Source organism: Miniopterus schreibersii (assembly GCF_964146895.1).
Source record: "Miniopterus schreibersii genome assembly, chromosome: 12".
NCBI classification, from domain to species: domain Eukaryota; kingdom Metazoa; phylum Chordata; class Mammalia; order Chiroptera; family Miniopteridae; genus Miniopterus; species Miniopterus schreibersii.
In genome coordinates, this window is record NC_138112.1 from 55,625,325 (window position 1) to 55,650,956 (window position 25,632).

The 25,632-nt window shown below is 33.9% G+C and overlaps 1 protein-coding gene across 1 annotated transcript in view; it reads right to left on the reverse strand.

Annotated features, from left to right (window-relative positions):
* The window catches only part of CCDC73 (coiled-coil domain containing 73), a 77,114-nt gene that overhangs the window by 44,737 nt on the left and 6,745 nt on the right, over positions 1 to 25,632 (reverse strand). Inside the window, exons 2-6 of the mRNA XM_081153077.1 lie at positions 13,345 to 13,497; positions 8,297 to 8,368; positions 5,529 to 5,600; positions 3,596 to 3,631; positions 2,637 to 2,711 (exon numbers count right to left, since the gene is read on the reverse strand). Coding sequence (XP_081009203.1) covers positions 2,637 to 2,711; positions 3,596 to 3,631; positions 5,529 to 5,600; positions 8,297 to 8,368; positions 13,345 to 13,482 — 393 coding nt within the window. The 5' untranslated portion in view covers positions 13,483 to 13,497. The remainder of the gene's footprint in view (positions 1 to 2,636; positions 2,712 to 3,595; positions 3,632 to 5,528; positions 5,601 to 8,296; positions 8,369 to 13,344; positions 13,498 to 25,632) is intronic.

Genomic DNA, 25,632 nt, shown 5'->3' on the forward strand with positions numbered 1-25,632 from the left:
AAATTAATACCAATCCTTCTTAAATTCTTCCAAAATATGAAAGAAGAAATACTTAGAAACTCTGATACCAAAGCCATATAAAGATATCACAAGACCAAAAAAAAAAAATGTTGAACAATATCCATGATAAACATGGATGCAAAAATTTTCAGTAAAATTCTAGCAAACTGAATTCAATAGCACATTAAAAGGATCATACACCATGACCAAGTAGGATTTATCCCTGTGCTGCAAGGATGGTTCAACATAGCAAATCAATTAATGTGGTATTTACCACATTAACAGATGAAAAATAACAATTTTCATCTCAAAAGATGCAGAAAAAGCCTTTGACAAAATTCATTATCCATTCATAATTAAACCTCTCATCAAAACAGCTATACAAGGAAGTTACCCAAATACAATTAAGGTCATAAATAAAAAGCCCACAGTAGAAATCATAATCAATCCAGTATACAACAAGGGCACCTACTCTCATCACTTCTATTCAGCACAGTACTAGAAGTCCTTGGCAGAGCAACTGCATAAGGGAAAAAAGGCACCAAATCAGGCAGGAAGAAGTAAAATTATCTGTTTGAAGATGACATATTCATATATGTAGAAAACTCTAAGGACAACAAAAAAATACTGTTAGAATTAATAAATAAATTCATTAAAATTGCAGGACACAGCATCAACATACAAAAATGAGCCACATTTCTATATACAAAAAAAACACACAAGATAACCAAAAAGGAAATTTAAAAAAAAAAAAGCAAATTCACAATAGCAATAAAAAGAATAACATATTTAGGAATAAATTTAATCAAAGTGGAAAAAGACTTATACACTGAGTATTATGAATTACTGATGAAGGAAATTTGAAGACACAGATAAATGGAAAGACATCGTGTGTTCATGGATGCAAGAATTAATATTGTTAAGATGACCATATTACCCAAAGTGATCTACAGATTCAATGCAGTCCCTATCAAAATCACAGTGCCAATCTCTACAGAAATAGAAAAAACAATCCTAAAATTCATATTGTACCACAAAAGACCCTGAGTAGACAAAGCAATCCTGAACAAGACAAAACTGCCAGCATCATAATTGCTGATTTCAAAATAAATTTCAAAACTACAGTAATCGAAACAGTATGATAATGGCATAAAAACAGACATCTTGACCAATGGAACAGAACAGAGCCCAGAAATAAATCCATGCACCTACAGCCAACTGATCTGCAACACGAGTGCCAAGAATACATAATGAGGAAAAGGCAGTCTGCAATGCATGGTGTTGGATAGCCACATTCAGAAGACTGAAATTGGGCCACCATATACAAAATCTTACATCATTACAAAAATCAACTCAAAATGAATTAAAAGAGCTTCCTGACATCAGTCTAGGCAATTATTTTTTTTGTATATAACACCCAAAGCACAGGCAACAAAAGCAAAAACAGGCAAGTGGGACTGGGATTGTTTAAAACTAAAAAGCTTCTGCACGGCAAAGGAAATAATCCACAGAGTGAAAAGGCAACTTATAGAATGAGAGAACTATCTACAAAACTATAAATGTATTTGGAGTTAATATACAAAATATATTAGGAATTCATATACTCAATAGCAAAAACACCACCCCCCCACACACACACACACAAAACAAATGGGCTGAGGACCTGAATACACATTTCTCAAAAGAAGACATAAACAGCCAACAGGTATATGAAAATGTGCTCGACATCACTCATCATCAGGGAAACATAAATCAAACCCACAATGAGGTATCACCTCACACCTGTTAGAATGGCTGTGACAAAAAAAGATAAGGTGAGAAAAGGGAACCCTTGTACTGCCTTAATCAGACTAAAGGAAGAAAGTTTATCATCTCCTTAAACAAGTCCACACTATGGTGTGAATTACCTGAACAAGGTAGTGACCATCAGGATCCTTCCACTGTAAAAATATATTTTCTCTCTCTAGTTACTGTTATCTTTAGGATGATACTTTGAAATCATCTATCTTCCCTCCCAACAATCTTTATTTTATCTTTTAATCTCATTTGAATGTTTGTCTTCCTTATTCGAATGTAAGCCCACAGGGCAGAGATTTTTGTCCTTTGTATTCATTGCTGTACCCCGAGTCTTAGAGCAGTGCTAGGCACATAGACCTCCAATATATATACATATAGAATCCTCATTAGCTATACGCCTCTGTATTCTCTATGAGACCATGAACAACTTAAGGGCAATGTGCTGTTTTCTCCATCTTTGTATTTACAGAAAATAAGCACATTATTTAGCAAATAATAATGACTCAATTAATGATATTTTAAATTTTCAGAACCATGCGTGAATCTGTCATAATATACAGGCCTGACTTGTTTTCCTCATCTATAAAGTATTAAAAATAATATATATCTAATTATATTACTATAAAAATAATGAAAGTTATTCTAATATTTCTTTTTAAAATAAAAAATGAAGTAAAAATCCTTCAATTTGAAATTCAAGACTCTCAGGGGAAAAGTACTGAATTATATATCATAGGTGATATATTAGCTTTGCTTTGCTAGCTTACATGTTTAATGATGTTTTACTGATACAATGCTAAAATGCCAAATTACTTTTTAAGCAGTACTTGTTATTTTACCTGTAATGCTTTTAATGTTTCCTTCAATCCTTCTATTTCTTTTTCTTTTATTTCTGTAGCAAGTTGATATTTTCCCTTTAAGTAAAAAACTGTATTTCAGTACTCTCCAATGTAAATGATATTATTAACGGGGAAATATAAGAGCTCAAGAACCAAAATCTCTACTTTAAACATAATAGTTCACAGGCTTTACACTTGTATCTGCACAACTTAAATTTCTAATGATTCAAAAGACTAAAATTATAGTAAGTCCTTTATAAGATTATAAATATCATGAAATGAAAAATCTTGTAACAACAAATTTTATCAGTAGAGCATTCCTGAATTCATATAGCTAGAACAAATATATTCTAATTAATAAGATACAGGTACATCTGTCTTATAAATTTAAGGATATGGGAGAATTTTTAAAAGAAGGTCTTTTGCTAAAAATAACGAACTATAAATTGCTGATGTTATAAATGAAATGTTCACTGATATACTCAAAACATGTATTAACTATTAGATAGCTAGAGAAAATAGTTAATGCCAGATGAATTTCTAGGATTGTTTGGAGTTGTGTCTTCTTTTCCAGTTGGTTGGCACCCAGGTGCCAATCATTTTAATGTTTTTTAAAGAAGGTAATTACATTGAAAAGAGCACTAAAAAATGTATTATTTAATTGCAGTAGAGTAGAAAGAGCACTAATTTGGGGGCTGCAGAGATCTGGGTTTAGCCCCAACTTCGCCACTTCACAATGGGAGCCTGAACTTCAGCAAGTCATTTAATCTTGCTAGGTCTCAATATTCTCATTTGTAAAATAACAGTATCCGAGCAACATGATTCCCTTGGGTCCTTTCTAATATTAAGTAATTAACAGTCTCCACTAGTTTATTACTAATGCTCCTTTCACTATGGGGAACAACTGATACTTAAATACATTTAACTATGCTTTAAATTATTAAAAAGTTAATTAATACCTTTTCTTCTTCCAAGGCACACATCTTCATTTGCAACTACAAACAATTATAAAAATTAAAAGACAGGTAAGTAAACTGTTAACAGTGATTTACACTGATCAGTAAGATTATATATTTTACATGATTATTGTTTGAACTTAATATAATGTATATATGCTACTTTTACAATGAGAAAATAAAATACTAAAAGATATGAAAGGGAGGAAAAAGCTAGTCACCAAAGGAAATGAACAATTTAATCACACTGATTAGAGACAACAATCATCTATGAAAGTTTAGTTTTGACCTCCAGAAGTTTGTTTCTTAAATATTTCAGTAATTTGCCACCTACTTACAAATAATAGCATAACATTTTCTAAGGGCATACTTTTATGATATAAATACCATTTGTATTTGCATTGACAGTATTTTCTGAAAATTTTTAAAATGCATATGGCAGTCTAATAAATAATGACATTTTAAAACAGGAAAACTAAAGTGAGCATACCAAAGAAAACTAATTAAATATTTCAAGCACTGCAAGGATACTAGGCAAAGTTGTTAAGAAATAAAATTTTTCTGTGGAACTTCTCCATCTCATTTTCCATATTTCTCATTATATTAGAGAATCCTTTCTTTAAAAAAAAAGAAGAAAGAAAACAAAATAAAAAGAACCCAAGAGCACTCTCTCTTCTATTCTTCCAATTATCTGGATATTCTTATCTTGCTCAAAATCCCTTGTGAAAAACAGAGGCAAAGACTTGCTCTCTGCTAGAAGGCTATGCTATCCATTTGGTTTCTGCTTCCTTGCCCTTCAATTAAAACTCCCATAACTGACCTAGCCGGTTCTGCTCAGTGGTTAGAGCATCCGCCTGAGGACTGAAGGGTCCTGGGGTTCGTTTCTGACCAAGGGCACATACCTTGGTTGCTGGCTCAATCCCCGGCTGGGGTATGTCGGAAGGCAACCAATGGATGTTTCTCTCTCTCTCCTCACCTTCCACTCTCTCTGAAAAAAATGGGGAAAAATCCTCCGATGAGGATTAAAAACAAACAAACATACAAAAACTCCCATAACTTTGGTGAGGTCAATCTCAGACTAAAAGAAAAAAAGTTTATCATCTGTTTAAATAAATCTATGCTACAGCGTGAATTGCCAATGACATTAACCCACTAGTAATTATATTGTATAGGTTTATTTCTTTTTATACATTCATTTTTCTAAACAAACACACCTACATGGAGATGAAGACAAAAAGAAAGGAAAGAAAAAAAGGAATTAAAAAAGCAGTAATGTTGGAAAGGCTACAAGAAAAAACACTTCCAGAGGATATTTTCCATGAACACATTACTTACACTTACATTTTCTAACTAGGGACTGAAGGAGAAATTTGAGCTTGTAAAGAAGAGCTTTAAAATTCAAAATAACAAAAGAGTAGCTATTCAATTCTTTTAAATCTTTTCCTTTTTTCTATTTTTCTACTAGTCTTTCTTAGTTGCTGATGGTTAATATTTACGGAGGCTTCAGTGCATAATAATCACATCCCTCATCTTTTACATCTCCCTCCTTGCATCTCTGCTTTTCATCAGTGTTATAATTCTAGCTTAGGTAAAGGAGTAGTGCTGAAAAGGTAAGGTCCTAGGATACCCTAATTAAACAGAGGAAGGGGAAAAGGAAGAGAAAGAAAAAGAACACACACATCACTAACCTAATTTATTCAGGAGAGATAAAAACGCATCTCCAAGAAAATTTTCCCAATTTCTCTCCATAACTCATTCTACTATATTCTTTATTATCAGTTATGATTCAAAATAACCTTATTCATTTCCTGCTTTCAATAATACCTTTTCGTGTGTGTCTTCAGTGTATATGGAGAACAATTTACAACATTCATGAAGGGGGTGGGGAGAATGCTGTATTTAAAATCACAGTGTTTGTGTATCCTTATGAAATTACCTGCTTTTTAAAAACTGCCATTGCTTCTTTGTGTTGTTTTGCTAATGTTTCCTTTTGATTCTGAAGAGTTTCCTATTTTAAAAAATGATGAAAAGTTAAGACAAATTCTAGCAACTCTTTCCGTTTAAACTTTAATTGGCTTCACTACATAAATGAAAGTTAAACATTTTTTGCATATATAATTTCGTGTTCTTGAAATGTAACTTTAAACCAATTTTATGATTTTTTAACTGTCACGGAATCAGCATACAATTATTTTGCTTCCAGTTGCTTGCTCCAAAGCTTTCTTCAAGAAAATATCTTTCATCGAAAGTTATTAAAATTAACATTCCTTATAACAAGCACACTACAGTCTTAACGTTTTCAAAGAAACCAATTTTATTATCTAAGCACAAATGTTCAAACAGCAACATATGATTCTTTAAGTGCACTGAAATAAGTTTTCACAAAACCAAAACTATCACAGGGCATTTTTAAAATTTTATTTTTCAATTACAGTTTACATCCACTATTACTTTGTATTACTTTCAGGTGCACAGCATAGTGGTTAGACAATCATATATTTTACAAAGTGTTCCCCCTGATAGTTCATGTACCCACTTGGCACTGTACATAGTTATCACAATATTATTGACAATATTCTCTATGCTGTACTTTACATCCCCGTGACTATTTTGTAACTACCATTTTGTATTTTTTAGTCCTTTTGCCTTTTCCCCCCAGGCCCCCGACTCCCCTCCCGTCTGGCTACCATTAGTCTGTTCTCTGTATCTATCAGCCTGTTTCAATTTTGTTTGTTCGTTTATTCTGTTCTTTAGATGCCACATATAAGTGAAATCATCTGGTATTTCTCAGACTGACTGATTTCACTTAGCATAAATCTACCCATGCTGTCACAAATATTAACATTTCATTCTTTATTATAGCTGAGTAGTATTCCATTGTGTAAATGTACCCCCACTTTTTATCCACTCGTCTACTGATGGGCACTTGGGCTGCTTCCACAGCCTGGCAATTGTAAATGCTGCTGCAACAAACATAAGGGTGCACATATTCTTTTGACTTAGTGTTTTCAGTTTCTTTGGATACATACTCAGAAGAGGAATCACTGGATCATAAGGCAATTCCATTTTTAATTTCTTGAGGATCCTCCATACTGTTTACCACAGTGGCTGCACCAGTCTGCATTCCCAACAGCAGTGCATGAGGGCTCCCTTTTCTCCACATCCACACCAACACTTGTTGTTTGTTGATTTACTGATAATAGCCATTCTGACAGCCAATGATAACTCATTATGGTTTTAGTTTTCATTTCTTTGATGATTAGTGACATTAAGCATCTTTTCATATGTCTCTTGGCCATCTGCCTGTCCTCTTTGGAGAAGTGTCTGTTCAGGTCCTTTACCCATTCTTTTAAAATGGATTGTTTTTATGGTGTTGAGTTATATAAGTTCTTTATAAATTTTGGATAGTAACCCCTTATCTAATGTATCACTGGCAAATATCTTCTCCCATCCAATAGGTTGTCTTTTCATTGTTGATGGTTTCCTTTGCTATGCAAAAACTTCTTGTTTAATGCAGTCCCATTTGTTTATTTTTTCTTTTGTTTCCCTTACCCAAGGAGATACATCAGAAAAAATATTGCTAAGAGAAATGTGAGAGATTTTACTCTGCCACAGGACTTTTTTTTTTTTTTTTTAATCTGCATACATGATTCCATTTCTTTTTTTTCCTTCCCTCTCCCACCTTTTTTGGTAGAAGTTGTGTTCTGTCCTTCAGATTCAAGATAACTTTAAATTTTTTCTTCTATTAATTCTCATAATTTAAAAAAATTAGGCATAAAAGTAGCAACCACTTTCAAATATTTGTTATTTGACTCCATGTTTCTAAATATATGTTAATTTAACAATTTAAAAATTTATCTACTGATCTCCTATTATGATAGTTGGGAGTTTAGCTTTCTTGTACAGCCATTAACCTACATCTCCTCCCTCCTTCTTCCAACAGAGTTATATAAAAATTGTGGCTTAAAGCAATAGTATCTTTACTAGTATGACTATGCAATTTTATTCAATGCAGAGTTATAGTGTACCACAATTACATTTCTATTCTCATACAACTTTTATTTCTCCAGAAGTTAGCAATTACTTTTAAATACTTTAATTTTTATAGCTAATTTTTAATAATTACCCTCTGTCACTTGAATTCTGATTCTTACATGTTATCTCCTGTTCTTGTTTCAATATTGCCAAATAGTGAGAGGAAGGAACATCATAATTAATCTTTCAATATTTAGCTGTTAAGATTACTTTGGTAGAAAGGCACGAGAAGCACTATAAAAATGCTTTTATAGAGATAAGGCTAGAGAGGAAATCAGATCTGATACTCTTTCTTTATATTTGGTTACAGTATGTAACAACAACCTAGGAACCCATGTAGAGTCCTGAGGTTTTACTTCTTAAAAAATATTTTGGCTCCTCTAAAACACACAATATATTTCTCAGATGTGAATTTACAGTTTTCAGCATTATACTCAGTATTATTCTTAGTTATTTTCTTATCAGAAAGCCTGAATAAAAATTATTCTCAATTTTCTAGAAACCCAAATGTTAACAGCTTTAGTGTGAATTTTCTTGAGACTTTTTTTAAAATGATGCTCAATACTCAGAATATGTTTAGGAAATTTAAAAATTAACTTTGCAATTAAAGATTAGAATACATTTTTAAATAGATGCTAAGAATGCTAATCTGAGAAAAAACATACTCACATTTTGCCATTTAAGTTCCTGTGTCTCCACAATAATTTTACCAATCTGCTCTTCATATTGAATTTCTGCTTCCTAAGTCAAAAAGAAGAAAGAAACTAGGAAAATTAGGACTTTAAATCTTCCAGTTTTAGCTCTTTCTATAGAGATAAAAAGAGCATGTTCCCACCCTTACAAGAAAAACGTCAGACAAATTGCAAATTAAATAGACAAATCCATCAGAGAAAAGAAGTCTCAGGTCAACCAAGTCATCCAAAATCTGGACAGATGCAGGGAGAACAGAACCACAGCATTTGCTTACCTGGGATATAAGCCACTGAGTACTGACAACAAACCTCAGCTAAAAGAACTTAATAAATTGCTAAAGGTAGAATGTGGGCTAGTGTAAGACTGTGAATCCCCTGAGGGCCCCCAAAATAAGGAAGTTTATACCTTCTACCAGGCTTTTTTTCCCAGGAAATGCACCAGGTACATATAGGGAAGGACGGGAGAAATCCTGAGGAAGCTTTCTCTGGTGGCACTGGCTGGGGAGAACAACAACTATAAGCCATCTTTCCTATTTCCCCTCCAGACCAAAAACCTTAATCTGCAGGGGAAAGCACAACAAAAAACTATAGCTAAGGACACTAGTGAAAACCCTCTGACGCAAGGAAAGGGGATCAACAGCCACCACTGAAAACCCTACCTAGATAGACCTGTCTTCTTATCCCCTAAGGAACAAAAGCCTAATCTACAGGGGGAAGGGCAGTAAAATCTACGGCATGAGAGCGCCTGTGGAAACGCACTGCAGCTAGAAGACTAGGAAAATAAAACAGCTCTAGGAGGGGCAGGAATACATGCTAGGTCCAGCATTAAATATGACGGAGGGATCAAAACTCTTGTGAAGACCCCACCCTGAGAATCAGGCTTAATAAGAGCAGTAGAGAATGCCCCTGCTCTCCCACCTGCTGCAACCACCCCACTAACAAGAAGAGGGAGATACAGCTGGATCTGCATGCAGATAGAGCTGCAAAGACAGACTCTCTCTCTAGGAAGCAGCACAAAAAAAGGGGAAAGGTCCAAAGCCAGGCAGGAGCAGTTATGTAGAAAATGATTTTATTTAAAAAAATGTAATACTCCAGAATTAGCCCAGGCCATAGCACAATGTATGACTAAAGAAATCTAAAGCTTCAGTTGAAAACTTCAAGAGGCAAACCTGGAAACTGCTGGGTTGAGTGTTGAAGGTGTGTCTGAACACACATACAGAGAGTCCTTCTGCAAAGACTGGGAGGTGTTTTGCTTTTTCTTTTGGTTCCATATATTTAAGGAAATCTCTGTCAAACAAAGCACTAGCTGATAAATAAGCTAAAAAGCACAATGACTTCAGTGGCCACACGTGACAAAAACTTCAGACTTTACCAAATTATTTCAGAAATGTCAGAAACAAGCAATAACAAGCAGCAACCGTGGTGAGGGGGAGGAACCTGATTTCCAGGGTTGCCACATATTCAAAATGGCCATATCTAGTTTTAAACAAAATATTACAAAGCATGCAAAAAAAAAAGGAAACCACAGGAAAATGTGATCAATACACAGGGGGAAAAATAGGAACTGTCCCTGAGCAAGTGCAGATGAACTGAAAATGTGCAAGACACTGCTCTCTTCATGTAGGCCTGATTATATACTTCTCTTTTAACGTCTAGAGTGGGTTCTGAAACCTCACAATGATTTAAATATTGTTCTAAGCACTTTTTATGCATTGATTGATTTAATCTTAGGTATAATTTTATGAGGTAGGTACTCTTTTCATTGTCATTTTAGAGATGAAGAAAATGGGTTAGCAAGAGGATAAGTAACTTGCCTAAAGTCACATACTAGGTAAGCCGAGGTGATCTGTCTTGAGTCTCTTTAACACACATTATATTGCCTTTAAAAGACTGTGGGTTCTATATGACAGTATGGATTGTTATGATATACATATTCCTTTCCTTCAATAACTTCAGAATTTAATTTTCGTATCCCACAGAAGTTAGAAAACCACCCAAAATCATATTACATATTTTAAACATACAAGTATATTCTGATTATTTGGTAGAACATTTCAAAAAAACCCTAGAAATATTTACTGAATGAAAAAATAGAATTTAAGAATCACTATGAATGTTCTAATATTAATATTTTTCTATTTCAGAAATCATTGTAACAGATTAAGTTGACTAATATGAAAACAGTGGTGAGGGGGAGGAAAGAGATTTTTTTAAGTATGAACTTTTAGGCTAACCCCTGCATATTAGAAATGTTTACCTAGAACACTTTGTAGCTAATCAAACCAAGAAACTATCTGAAAGAGTGATTAGTAAGTATTTTATTAGGCAACATGAGAAACTGAATTGGGCAATTTCGTAGGAGGTGGATTATGAGTTTGAAAAAGAGAATAAAAGTACCAGTTACAGTTTTGGCTGCTTGGACATGTGCCTGCTGTACATGCTATGTCCCTAAATCTGTTCTGGGTCAAGAACTGAAGAGGCCTGACCAATACACAGCCCATCTTGTAAAACTACAGCCTGAAGCAAGCACTTTAAAAAAAGCATGACACTTTCTAAAGGTTATAAAGAGTAAATAAACCATCAAATTACTCCTCTTTTATTGTTTTTGTAAAACACTTTAATCCTTGTAGTCCTAAGGCAGCTAATAAAAAAAACACTTTTAAGGTTCTATATTCTTGGATACTTTATTGAAGTTACAGATGGGATTTTCTTACCAAATTTAATATATCTTTTCTCATTGACAATTTGATAAGAATTTTTATTAATAATTTTTGAAAGCTGCTTGAAGAATGCATAGAAGATAAAAAGTTCCGAAAAAAGTAAATAATTTTTAATAGAAAGCATGAAGTTAAATTAAACTCCTAATGTAGTAGAAACGTGTCATAATGTTACCTTTCAGCAATGTGAATAACATCTATTTTATCAGATTTCCATGCAGTATACATACATACATTCTACAAATCATTATAATTATAAAGAGGTATGTTCTAATCATTGTATAACTAATTTAATGGGGCACTGAAATGCTGCTTCACCACATACTATACCACTAATTGCCTAGTTTTCTCTCACACTTTCCTTAGCCCCCTACTTCTATCATCACATTGTTTTGTTTTTAAATATGTCTTTATTGATTTCGGAGACAGCAAGGGAAAGGGAGAGAGAGAGATAGAAACATCAATGATGAGAAAGAATCATTGATCAGTTCCTCCTGCACACACCCCACTGGAGATTGAGCCTGAAACCCGGGCATGTGCCTTGACCAGGAATCGAATTGTGCTTTCCTGGATCCTAGGTCAATGCTCAACCGCTGAGCCGCAGCTGCCTGGCTCTATCATCACATCTTTTTCTCTGATTCTGATAACCCTTCCTTCCTCTTATAAAAACGCTTGTGAATAAATGCACTAGATCCACCTGAATAATTCAGCATAATTCCTCCATCTCAAAATTCATAACTTTACACATCTGCAAAGTCCCTTTTGCCATGTAAGGTAACACATTCAGAGGTTCTGAGGATTATAATGTAGACATCATTGGGGTACCATTACTCTGCCTACCACAGTTGGTATATGGATATTCACTGTGAAATTCTTTTAACTATTATGTATTTTTACAATTTTCCTAATAAAATATGGGGAGGGGATTAAAATCCAACAATATGGCTAAAGCGTTGTCATTACGGTAAATGTAAAAATCAATGACTATATTTTTCCATTAAAATGGGAAAATCCCCCCTTTTTAAGAATAAAGTTCTCCTTTCAATGAGGAATGTTATTAAAAATAGTATATGCACCTGCATTTGGTTATTAAAAACACTGTTCTTGTTGCTACCCTGAAATTTTTCAAAAGATTTTTAAAAGAAGCTTATTTTTCAAGTTGGAAACATAAACAGAGCAAAATATAATGTTTTAAACATAAAAAAACAGAATATAAAGTTTTAAATAGTTATCTAAAGTTGTTTTACTTAGAAAAGATACCATTTTAAGCTAATTTTATAAAAATTAGTTCTTTTTAATGCTTATCCAGATATCCTTTTTTATCAAGATTTCTTCTTTGTTAAGCAGACTTTTGTTATTTTGATAAGCTTTAATAGGAAGAACATTGTGGTAATTAAGTTTTCTTATTACAACAACAAATTTCAGTATTTTTGAATCCTAGAACAAGGTTCATATAATGAAAATGTTGTTTCCAATCTCTTTTTTTCCTTCACTTATAGCTCATTTTCAAGATGTCACCACATTCTACTGATTCTTCTTTCTGTCTCTTCTGTTCTGCCTTCACAGTTATATAGAAATCCTAGTAACCTCACGGTGACCTCATCCTTAAATCATTAAAATAGTTTGAGTTTTTTTCTTCTCTTTAAAATCTTACCAACTCCAAACTGTCTTAGAGAGTTGACAACATACTCTTTAAATTTATACACAAAGAGTCTCAGAAATGAAATACTTTTAAGCAGTTTTAAACAATACAGATCTCCAGCTGAAACAAAACATCTTTTACAATTTTATACTGTACTAGATATCTCCTTCCTAAACATCTCAGGGTTATCACTTTAAAACTAAGAATATTTTATTCTTTGAACTCAGAACACTTATTATATACATTTATTTTGTCAATCATGTATTGCCTTGTTTCCATTTAATCATTTCATAGGTACCTAACTCATAACCTTAACAAAAATGTAATCTCCTAAAGAATAGTTTTTTTAATCATCCATAGTATCTAACTATAGTGCCACCTATGTATTCCAAGGCAATCAAGAAATATTAGCTGATTTATCAAGCATTTAACAATCTCAAAATCTGTTATATTTTTTGCTTTGGCTTATAAATTCTTCTTTCCCATTCCCTGATGTCAACTAAACCTATCCTTTTCTCTTTTGCTTCATTATTTGGACTATATTTCTTCTTTCTAAATAAGAGGTTATTTTGTTAGGTCTTTTTTTATTTTTAAACAAAAACACAAAACAGAAGACTGGGCAAATCAAGTTTTCTGATTAAAATAGCATTTTAAAAAGGTACTTACCCTTCTCATACGTAATTCTTCTAATGCTTCCAGTAAACTTGTTCTGAAATCTAATAGCTGAATAGAAAACAATGTCTCTGAAGAACTTTGAAGAGCATAGGTAGATGACGATGAGTCAGTCTTAAAATCGTTCTCCATGTTAACATTTATTTCCTGTAAGATAAAAAGGTTTTAACTGTAAAAAAAAAAGTTTATCTAGGTTTTCCAAGTAAAAGCGCAGTTACCATAAAAATATAACCTGTATCCCATAATCCTCTAGGCTTAACATGAATAAGTTTTGTCATTACTCCTATTCTGACCTTGATACACAAAGCACTTAGCAAAAAATAATAATAACTGAATTTTGTTTCTCTGTGGCTAGGTCTTTTCTGTTACCCTAGTACCCTTGAGGACTAAATTTTCTGCCCTTAACACCTACCTCCTAAAGGCTGGGTTCCCTTCACTAATTGTTTTACACCAAGGCTGAGATAACTAGTGTGCCTCCTAAACTTTGCCTTCATATAAAGCACTCTGTAAGGATGGTGTGAATACCAATTAACAGCAATGCAATCTTTAAATCAACAAAGTTGGTAGAGGAGAACTGGAGAAGCTGCCTTTTATTAAAAACCAAGACACTTAAATATCTCAACCCAGAAAATGCATGAGTTAGGCTGCAAAAGACTAATAGTTATCAATTCACAGGTATTTGCAAAGAAATGTACAGGGAGTTCTATACATCATTCACTTAGCCTCTCCCAACCTTAACATCTTGTATAAAAATAACACAATATAAAATCTGTGTACCTGACATTGGTACAATCCACAGAGCTTATAAAATGAAAACTGAGAAAATGTTAAAATACTTGTTAATTCAAATAAAAATAAGTCCATGAAATCCTAACATTAAATGATTTTTTATTTTAAAAAATAACATTTTCCTAACAAAAAAATTAGCAATAAAAATGGCATCGTTTTCTATTTGCAAAATTCCTTCATATCTGGCTTAAATGGAGACAACTGGATTCAATATGTTGTAATATCTTATCATTGGTTATGGAAGACTTCACACTGTACTCTAATGAGAAAATGAAGAATGCGAATAACACTGTCATGTTATTATGAAATATTTTTAACCTTGCAGACACCCTGAAAGGATCTTCTCACACTTTGAGATCCACTGGTGTAAACTTACCACTGAGTCAAACAAAAGTTGTGCTATAAGGTTATCGGGGAAATGGAAGGAAGGAAAGTAGTTGTGATTGTGGATAATGTAAGTGAACTAATTACCATAACAGGATGTAAAAAATAGAGTAAAAATGTATACATCAAGAAACAGAGTTACATTACAGTTGACCCTTGAACAGCATAGGTTTGAACTGCACAGGCCCACTTACACTCAGATTTAGTTTTCAGTACCTGTACTGTTTTCAACCCACAGTTAGGAGTCTGTGGAAGTGGAGGGCCAATTGTATGCATTGACCTATAATATTTTATGTAGAGGATTTCAGTAGACAAGCAGATTTTGGTGTCATGGGATCCTGAAACCAGTCCCCAGCAGATGCTAAGGGACAACTGCCTATAGTTTAGTTTTGGGGAAGGCAAAAGTTATATGAAGATTTCACTCTGGCCGGATGGCTCAGTTGGTTGGAGCATCCTCGTGTACACCAAAGGTTGCATAACAAAAGGTTGCGGGTTCCATTCCGGTCAGGGCACATACCTAGTTTGTGAGTTTGATCCCCAGTCCTATGCATACAGGAGGCAACATCACATCAATGTTTCTTTCTCTCCCTTCCTCTCTCTAAAATTCAATTTAAAAAACATATCCTTAGGTGAGGATTAAAAAAAAGTTATATGTAGACTATTTATTTACTTATTTGTTAATCCTCACCTGAGGATATTTTTTCCATTGACTTTTAGAGAGAGTGGGAGGGAGAGATGGAGAAGGAGGGAGGGGAAGAAACAGAGAGAGAGAGAGAGAGACACTGATTGGCTGCCTTCCACACTTGGCCCTACTGGGGAGGGGATCAAACCTGCAACTCAGGTACTTGCCCTTGACCAGAACTCCAACCCATGACACCTCCATGTATGGGTGGATGCTCTAACCACTGAACTACACCGGCCAGGGCTATATGTAGATTTTTAACTGCATGGGGGTCAGCACCTCTAATCCTTACGCTGCTCAAGGGTTAACTGTATTTAGATATATAAAGATAAATACTGAAAGAAATAGCCAAAGCAATGTAATATAGCTGACTCTGGAACATGGGGATGGAGAAATGCAGGCCAGGTGATTGCTGTTTTTCAATGTGTGCTTATCAGTCCTATTTTTTGTGTGTAATCAAATGCAAATATTACTTTGGTTAAAATAAAAAATTAGCACCCGGCCGGGCATGGCTCAGCAGTTGAGCATCAACCTAGGATCCAGGAGATCAGGGTTCGATTCCCGGTCAGAGCACATGCCCGAGTTGCAGGCTAGGCAGCCAATCAATGACTCTCATCATTGATGTTTCTATATCTCTCTCTCCCCTTCCTTTCCTCTCTCTGAAATCAATAAAGATATGTTTTCTAAAAAATAATAAATAAAATAAATAAAAATTAAAAATTAGCAAAACAAAGAAAGAAAATTAAATAAGACATTACCCTGCCCTTAGGGCTATCTAATGTAAGAGTTGTCTTGTACACCTAATAACAACTGGTAAATATATAGAGATATATATAGGTAAAATAGATACACAAATGTATAGGAGTACGTTGAATTAGAATTCTTTTGGCAGATAATATAAAGTTTGACTGAAACTAGCTTAAATGAGAAGGGCATTTGTTATTTTACATTATGGAAGTATAGAGGCAGGGTAGACTCCTAGATACAACTGGTACCTGAACAATGATGTCAAGGACCAAGGTTCTCTTTGCCACATCTACTGTGAAAATGAAGACCATTCTCAGCAATCAGGCTGTCAATGGTCCAGAAAATGTTTACATTGCTTTGAAGAGACATAGTTATTGTGAAGGGCTCTAGAGGCACCTTACAGGGGGACTTCAATCACATCAATATAGAACCTAGGAGAGCAACCAGTCCAAATGGAAGCAGTTTAGTAAACTCTGGTAAAAAGTGCCTCGATCGGATGAGATTAACAGACTGCCAATTGTTTTTAAATCAGTAATACGAGTACCGCATATGTGAGAAAAGTATGGGGTTGAGTTATGGATTGTTACCTATTGTACAGGCAAGGAAAAATAATCACAGCATACTCCAATGGCTCAGCTGCGCGCAGCACTTACGCTGTCAGGGTAAGTCTACCTACAGAGGAGTGAGGATGGAGCGTATGTGAAGGGGGAGGAGTTAGGGCGAAAGATAAAAGAATCAGCTAAAATAGTTTAAAGCAGCAGCTCCGGGGAAGAGTAAATTGCAGGGATATTTCTGTTTTTCTGAACTAACTCTGCTAACAATGTTTAATTATTTATATTATATGCAAACATAACTTCGATAAAAAATACTAGACTCAAAAAATTAGGATTCAAATTTATATAAGCATCATGGTTAAAACCATACCAATATAAATACCATCAGGAAAAAAAATACTGAAAGGAAATACATCAAATTGTTAACTATAGTTGTCTTTCAGTGATCAAAAGTATGAGTGATGTTTTCCCTTCACTCTCCTTTTCTATAGGATATATACAAGTTCTATAATGAAGAAAAACACTTTGCTCCATATATTTTAAGTTGGGACAGAATTATTTCAGTTGAGAACCCTTGGAGAAATATGAAATCAGTTTAGTTGCAAGCATTTCTTATGAAAGAGACTAGAACAGATTAGACTATATCGGTAATCTTCACAGGTAGTTAAGCTTCATAAAACTCCCGTTTTCGTTATATGTAAATATAAACACATGTATGTATACCGAATCACGATATGAAATGAACTTCTTACTGTGGATCACAGCGCAAAAAAAGTTTTCACAATGCTACTATAAAACAGCTTGATAAAGTGAGAAATGAGTCCGTTTTGAAGTTTTGTGGTAAATACATATTTTTGTTACGTGATTCTGAAAAAGACATATGCCTATTTGCAGATTCCTAGAACAGAATCCAAAACAGATGTGGATTTGAATTGGTCTTCTCTTACTAGCTGTGTGACTTCTCTGGGGGTTTCAGTTTCCTCATCTGTATAACAGGGACGATGACACTTATTTCACAGGGTGTGAGGATTAAATGAGGTAATATATTAAATTCCTGGATTATCAGAGGGGTTGAATAGCCAGTGAACAAGAAATGAGGATGATTATATGTACAAAACGTGCCTTTTTGGTCATTTAAAATAGACATGTCATATTTAATTTGAAGCTTCACCCTTATTTTACTCTTAACAAGTCAAAATACTCTCACATTTCAATGCAGTTATTATAGGTATCTCCAAAAACAAATATTCCTTCTCATATTTTGAATCACAACTTGAATAGTTAAGCTCAAACACTGATTCCATATTGGAAAGTAGTCATTAAAAAATACTGACTAGCCTGGCCGGGTAGCTCAGTTGGTTAAAGCATCGTCCCTACACCAAGCTTGTGGGTTCAATCCCTGGTCAGGGTACATACAAGAAGCAACCAATGAATGCATCAATAAGTGGAACAAATTGATGTTTGTTTCTCTCACACTAAAAAAAGTCAATCAATAAAAAAAAAAATCCTGACTATCTTTATTTTTATCACTTGGTTTCAAAGTGTTACTTAAGAAAAAACTCTTGTAAATAGTTCATTTATAGTAATTTATAATAGTAAATTTATTGTTTATAATACAAAGATTTTAACAAATATTAGTTATATTACATTTATAATTATTTATATTGTTTATATTTCATTATAAAATATATATTTGAAAAATATATTTATTATAAAATGCTTAAAGCATTACCTCAGCATTCACCATATTACTGACTCTATACAGTATTGCTGTTTTTCTTTCAAATAGCTTTATTTTAAGCACACAATAAAAATCTATATTTTACCACAATTAAAAGCTATAAAGGCTTTTAAATCTTTCAAAGTATTTATTAAAAATTACATCTTAAATACTCTACAGTGGAAAGTAAGTTAGTCCATAATCCTGATAGGGGTCAGAGTAATAACACAAAATGGACAAATTACACTGTCATTCTACTTAAATTATTTAAGTTATTTAATTTGACCTGTAGATAGTCTCTTGTCTTCTCATCATGCCTGACTATTAAGTGGGAGGTCTTCATTCATGATGATCCTTTAATAGAAGCAAAGCTTTCTCCATTTAACCCATGCTGTTATCAATCATGTACAGGGATAAATGAGCCTGTAAGATTTTGCCAGTATCACAAATGACACTGTGACCTGAGGCCAGCATCTTTATTTGCTTCTCCAGTGATTCACTTCAGCAGATATTAACCAATTTTATAATCCATGAAAGGCAAAATTAAAGGACACCATCCATAAAACAGAATAATTCCTATCAGCAACAAAGTGATGTGTGTATTATCTTATAAATTATATGGCCATACAGTGTGGTAATGTAATGAAGTAAAGATGGTAATAATCAAATGCCTAGGGCAAACGCTAATATGCATTTAATCACACAGCATGAAGCCATTTGTCACTACAGTTGAATGCATGTGTACATAAAATACATGAGTCACGTCCTTATTGTTATACTATAACAGCATCAATTTCACACTATCATTTCACATAATAACGATTGGTGGGCTTTGACATTAGCTAAAACATTCAAAAAGTATAAACAAAAGCATCAAAAATAGCTTTACAAATACAAAAAAAACAATTTGATTTTTCAGTGACTAGAATGTTTTTCCCCAAAAATTCTTTGTTAAAGAGCTCTAACTTTCAAGTTTCCCTTTTTGTTTTACTAGCCCATAAGTTGATATCATCATATTGCCTTTAGTCTTAGGAATACTCTCAAGACTTGAACACTAAATCAGTCTTATAAGAATATCTCCTTCATAAGTAATTATAAATTTTAGATGTAAAATTAGGTAACAGTTGTAACAAAAAGTGAACCCTTGTGTGAATACTGTATTTATATATACAAGCTACTGTATGTGTAAATATATTTTAAAAGACAGTGTATATTTATTTTAAAAGTATTACATATATATAAGCTAGTGTATACATATTTTTAAAGATTGAGGAAAAAATTACCAAAACATGACTCATATTCTATCTTGTATTAGCAATGTTTGTGTTAACCATTATAGTGTAAGTTCCTTAACTAGTGGCCAAATCTCACTCACTTTTACATCCTCACACTGCCTAAATACAATAATTTACAAAAGTCAGGCACTCAATATTTGCTGCACTGCATGTTGCACTGAATTTAACAGATCACTCATGTCCTTTGGAAAAGTGGGGAGTAGAATACTGCATAACCAAGTCAAATAAAGTAGCGGGTGCAATCAGAGTGTTTCCTGTAACTGGTATAGACTTTGATAGATACCACACTGCTAGAAAAGACCTAGAGAAGAGCAATTATGTAATGAAGAAAAATGGAAAAACATTCACACATGAATTTTTAAAATTAGACTTCTTATATAGAGACAAAGAACAGAGTGACATAATTCAATAAATCTCTTTGTTCAAGAAACTGCAGGTGATACAAATTTGAATTAATGGTCTTTACCTTCAAGGTCTAGAAAAGTAAATAAAGCATCTACAGTGGTACCTCAGTTTTCTACCGTCTCCGTTGATGAACATTTCGGTTTGCAAACGCCGGAAACCCAGAAGGAAATGCTTCGGTTTTCGAACATGCCTTGGAAGTTGAACATGCCACACAGCTTCCGCTGAGGGCAAGAACCTGGGGCCTAGCTGTGGGTTGCTGATCCCTCGGTTTCTGAACATTTCAGATCTCAAACAGTCTTCCGGAACGGAGTATATTTGAAAACTGAGGTACCACTGTATTCAAATAAGTGTAACCCCAGGCATGATAACACTAAGCATAATATAAAAAACACCACAGATAAAAAATGGTGCTCTAAGCATTCAAAGAGTTCAAAGCACACAGCGCAGAAGCCTCATTTGCGTTACCTATAAAATAAGAATGCTAAACTAAGTCTAAATTTTTATGTCAATTTGTAAATAACCTCATTAACTAAAATAGTTATAAATACAATAGCAATTGGAGTAAATGGTATCAGTGCTACTTGTAGCAGTATAATTCTGATTTAATTAACCTATAAAGAATAACTCTTAGACTATTGAGGAATTCAAGAAATAGCTGAAGGGGAAATTGAATTTGGCAGAAGAATAACATGGTAGTTCTTACTGACACAATTTAGTCTGGAAAGTAGGCAATCACTGATGAGCAGTTCTCACCAAGTGAGATATAAAATGAGGTATACGTAGTACTTTAAGGTTATAAATAATCAAGGAAAGGTAGGGAATAAGAGAGAAACTGAAACATCTTACATCTCACAGAAAAAAGCCAGTAAAGATCAAGTGATTAACTATAAAAAGAGGGGATAACTGAAAAAGTGAGATCTGGGGGTTGGGTAGAGGAGAAATATATTGTTGAATGATTAACCTTAGGAAAAAAGGGAGAGAACACTCTTTTCTTAGAAAGTAGTGTGACGGATAAGGTGATAGGGCTGAGATACAAAGATTGTTGAGGATCCAGAAAAGAATAGAATATTATAAAATCAAGTATAAACCTGATCTTGTTAAATCAATTTCAAAATAACAGAAGGAGAATCCTAAAGTCTGAAATATTAATGTAAATAAACAAAAGAAACAAACATTTGTTGAGCCCTTCTATATTCGAAATGTAACGATTTAAAATATACAGAGACCTTGTCCTCAAGGAACTCTGGTAGAGAGAGATAAAATATATAAAGATCATTATAATACAATGTGCAATGGTAAAGATCCCTGGAGTATTATGGTAGGAAAAAGAAGGGGCTTGTAATCCAGCAAGGTCTGCAACTACCTGGAGAAAGGGACTTCTGGGCTAAAAATCTTAAAAGTTAAGAAGTTAGCAAACTGAAAAATTAGGTAAGGATATTTTAGAGGAGAAAAATAGCATAAGCAAAGGCACAGGTGGAAGAAACATTATTTTAAATGAGAAACTAAAAACAGTTTAAGATTAAAGCCTAACATAAAAGGCTGGGAGATGAGATGAGGCTGGAGAAGCAGGCAGGTCTTGGGTGTCTTTAATGCCACATTAAGGAGCTTGAACTAATAAATACCTATACATTCTGCTCTCTCATATTGAATGCTTTCCTCTACCTGCTCTGTTTAAACATATTTTAAAATCTGATGAAATTCCATTGCCTCCGTGAAGTTTTTCTTATGAATCCAGCTCACACTAATTTCTCCTTTTATGGACTGTACTTGTTGCCTGTACCACATGATCAGCACTTTAATGCTTATCTTGTCCCATTCTTTATTACACATAATTCTGCACTTTTTACATCAATTTATAATGCTACCATTAATAATGTTATTTTTTTTATTAACTGTTTCATGTTTGTAGAAGGTTTATTAAGCTGCAGTGGGGAATATGCTTTGAAAACACCTGGTAAATATTTTCTTAAATTATTTTAAATTATGCAAAATTATTAAAACACTGAGTTTCTTGAAAGAAAATATTTTATACTATTATGAGTAAAATATTCTCTATTCACAGTAAAATCTTTGCCAAATTTCTCCTTGTTTTAAGAAAAGGAGCAGGGATTGTATAGGCAAATTTTTAAATTTAGAAATATTTAATTCTAAAAATGAATGGTCTGAGCCTGGCGGGGCGTGGCTCAGCGGTTGAGCGTCGACCTAGGATCCAGGCGATCGGGGTTCAATTCCCGGTCAGGGCACATGCCTGGATTGTGGGCTCAATCAACGACTCTCTCATCATTGATGTTTCTATCTCTCTCTCTCCCTCTCCTTTCCTCTCTCTGAAATCAATAAAAATATATTTTAAAAAATAAAATAAAATAGAATAAAAATGAATGGTCTGAGATGTGTGAAGGAAATGCAAGAATTGCAAATTCTCTTCATAAGGATCACTATGGAACATGAAATAAACTATTAATGGTATTCTAAATTTAACTAATCTAGAGAAACACAACAGAGATCTTTGGATCAAGTACATAAACACTCATTTTGGCCACCTTATAAATAAAATGTAGGAAAATCCTTTAAACATTTCTTAAAGCACTAATAACCTTTAAGCTAAACTCCAAGTTTTCCAAACTACGAAATAAGAAAAAATTGCCAAAATGTTTTAATAAAGGCTGATTCTAACACAGCTGGAAATTTATTGCTCATTGAACTTAAAACTAAGAGCTTTAGTTTTATATGAAATTAATCAGTGCCAGAGAATTTCATAAAGGCTTATTAACAGAAAGTTTCCATGGGTCATAAGAAAACTAAGAATGCTGAATTGCTTCCTAACATTCTCTATTATGTGGATATTAGCAAATAGAATGAATAAATTATGAAAATTACATGAATAATTTACAATAAAAAATTTTCACCTAAAATATTCATATTACAACAAAAACATTTTTGCCTTAATTATCTACATAATCATTTCCCAAAGTGTATTCTATAGGGCACAAGGTCTACAAGGTACATCTCTAAAAATAGGTTCCCTTGTCAAATAAATCTGGAAAATGCTGCATACTAACTCCTCATTTTAGAAATTAACAGTACCATCAGCATAGTCAGAAGCTGTTTAACTTTAACCCAAACTTTTATGGATCACTTTTTTTTTTATAATTCATAATGCAAACTAATATTCTTGGGTACATGTGTTCCAAATAATGTAATCTGGAAATTCTAATCTATAAAACTGTTCTATGTTCTCACTTTGCTAGTGGCCTGATTTATAAAAAATAATTTCCCAGTAAGAAACACTGTCCTTTCAACTATTACCAGGACTGATAGAAGAATATTAACTTCATCAAAGATATTTACCATTGCATCAATCCCTTCCTTCAACCACACCCTGACATTTCCCTCAGTGTGTTCCATTAACACGTGCTTCAGCCCGGCTGGTATGGTTCAGTGGTCACAGTTCTGTTCCCACTCAGGGCATGGGCCTCGGGTTTTGGGCTCGAAATAAGAAATAAGAATAAACTGCCAAAATGTCTTAATAAAGGCTGATTCTAACAGTAGGGGGTGGCAGGAGGCAGCCAATCCATAATTCTATCCCATCATTGATGTTTCTATCTCTCTCTCCCTCTCCCTTTCTCTCTCTGAAATTAAAAAATACATATATGTGCTTCAAATAAAAAAATAGGACCCAAGGTCTAGTGCAGTAAAACTGTACACTGTGATCCATCTGTAGGTCAAGAAATCAATGTAAAAGGTCTTTTTTTTTAAGATTTTTTTTTTTTTTTTTAAATGAAAGGCTAGGCTAGCCCTGGCTGGATAGCTCAGTTGGTTGGAGCACTGTCCTGACATGCCAAGGTTGCAGTTCCGATCTCTGGTCAGGGCACATACAAGAAGCAACCAATGAATGCATAAATAAGCGGAACAACAAATCGATGTTTCTTTCTCGCTCTCTAAAATCAATTTTTAAAAAATTAAATGAAAGGCTAAGCTAAGAAAAACATAAAATAGAAAACAGAGTAGTATAAAGGTAAGTACTGCCTCATGTATATTTTATTTAAGTTGTATATACATATATTTATACTGGCCTGCATGTAAAATGCATTTCTTAACTTGGGTGTAATCATAAAAACTTAAGAATGCACCCTGGCTGGATGGCTCAGTTGGCTGGAGCCTCATCCCATACATCAAAAAGCTGTACGTTCAATTCCCAGTCAGGGCACATACCTAGGTTACTGGTTGGATCCCCAGTTGGGGTGTGCATGGGAGGCAACCAATCAATGTCTCTCTCTTACATTGATGCCTACAGCTCTTTTTCCCTCCCTCCCTCCCTCCCTCTCTCTCATTCTCTTTCTAAATTCAATAAGCATATCCTCAGGTGAGGATTAAAAAAACACTTATGAATGCTATGTATGAGTTCAAAAAAAGTTGGGTTAAACAGGTTCCTTTACTGTAGGACTTTTTAGAGCCTTTAATGAATCAAAAGCACTGGTGAACAGGGACCTTTTTTTACTGAATCATCTCACAGGGCTAGTGTTTCTTAGAACACAATTTAGGAAATACTGCCTTTTGGAAACTATGCACCCCCAACTGTTTTGAGGCACATTACATAAAACCAATATTCAATTTTTCACCTCTTTCAGAATATCCACAGATTTCTCATATTAACTGCTGGTTCTTCACTACTTGGTCAAATTTAAAATAGCTTTAATTTGATTAGCACAAAGCAGTAAGCACCTGGGCTTCAATTCTGGTTCTATCACTTACTGGCTTATAGTTATCAACCTTGCATTATTATTTATTCTTTCCCACAGCTTCCTCATATGGTATAAAAATAATAGGAATTCTTAAGTCACACATTTTGAGATTTGTTATTTAGGATTAAATGAGAAAATACACATAAAGGAGTAAGCCAGCACCTGGCATGTAATAAGCATTCAACATATGACAGATTTCTACTACTATCAGAATAACACTATTGTGGCATCAGTAGTCATGAAATCCAGTGAAAGCCAAAGAAACTCAAAACACTATGCTGCCACCCAGTGGGCACTATGATATAAAAATTGATAGGTTCCTTCCTGATATTATAGCATGAACGAGTATGGAAAAATGTTCTCTCAAGTTACTTTAGCACAATTTATAAATCATCAAAGCGAGAAATATAATGTTTAAAAATTCAACAATACTTTAATCCAACCCTGAAGCCAGGAAGGGCTGTCATAAACACTCAAACTAAGTACCTGTGTTGATGAAAATGAAATGGGTAGAGAAAACTGTGAAGCACTGCAGAAAAAACTCCACCCACATAGGTTGTACTGGTTCAGTGAGGGTTTTTCTTTAAAGGTGCAAAACAAACACAACCATAGGCATTTATCACAACTAAGGCAAAATTGCAAATAATCAAAAGTTAAAGGATTTCATTAATCTAAGTGGAAGATTCTTAGTGGAATCTTTTCTTTTTAAATGGAGTATACCTATTACAGGCATACCTCGTTTTATGGACTTTTGCTTTATTGCACTTCACAGATGTTGCAGTTTTTTACAAATTGAAGGCAACACCCTCCACCAGCAGAAAGATTACCCCTCTCGCTTTATTGCAGAGTTCTGGAACCAAACCCACAATATCTCCAAGGAACGTCCTCATAAAGGCTCCCATAAATGCCTTGAGAGTTTTCTCTGGTTTCCAAAAGCTAAGTGGAAGATTAAAACAATCACAGG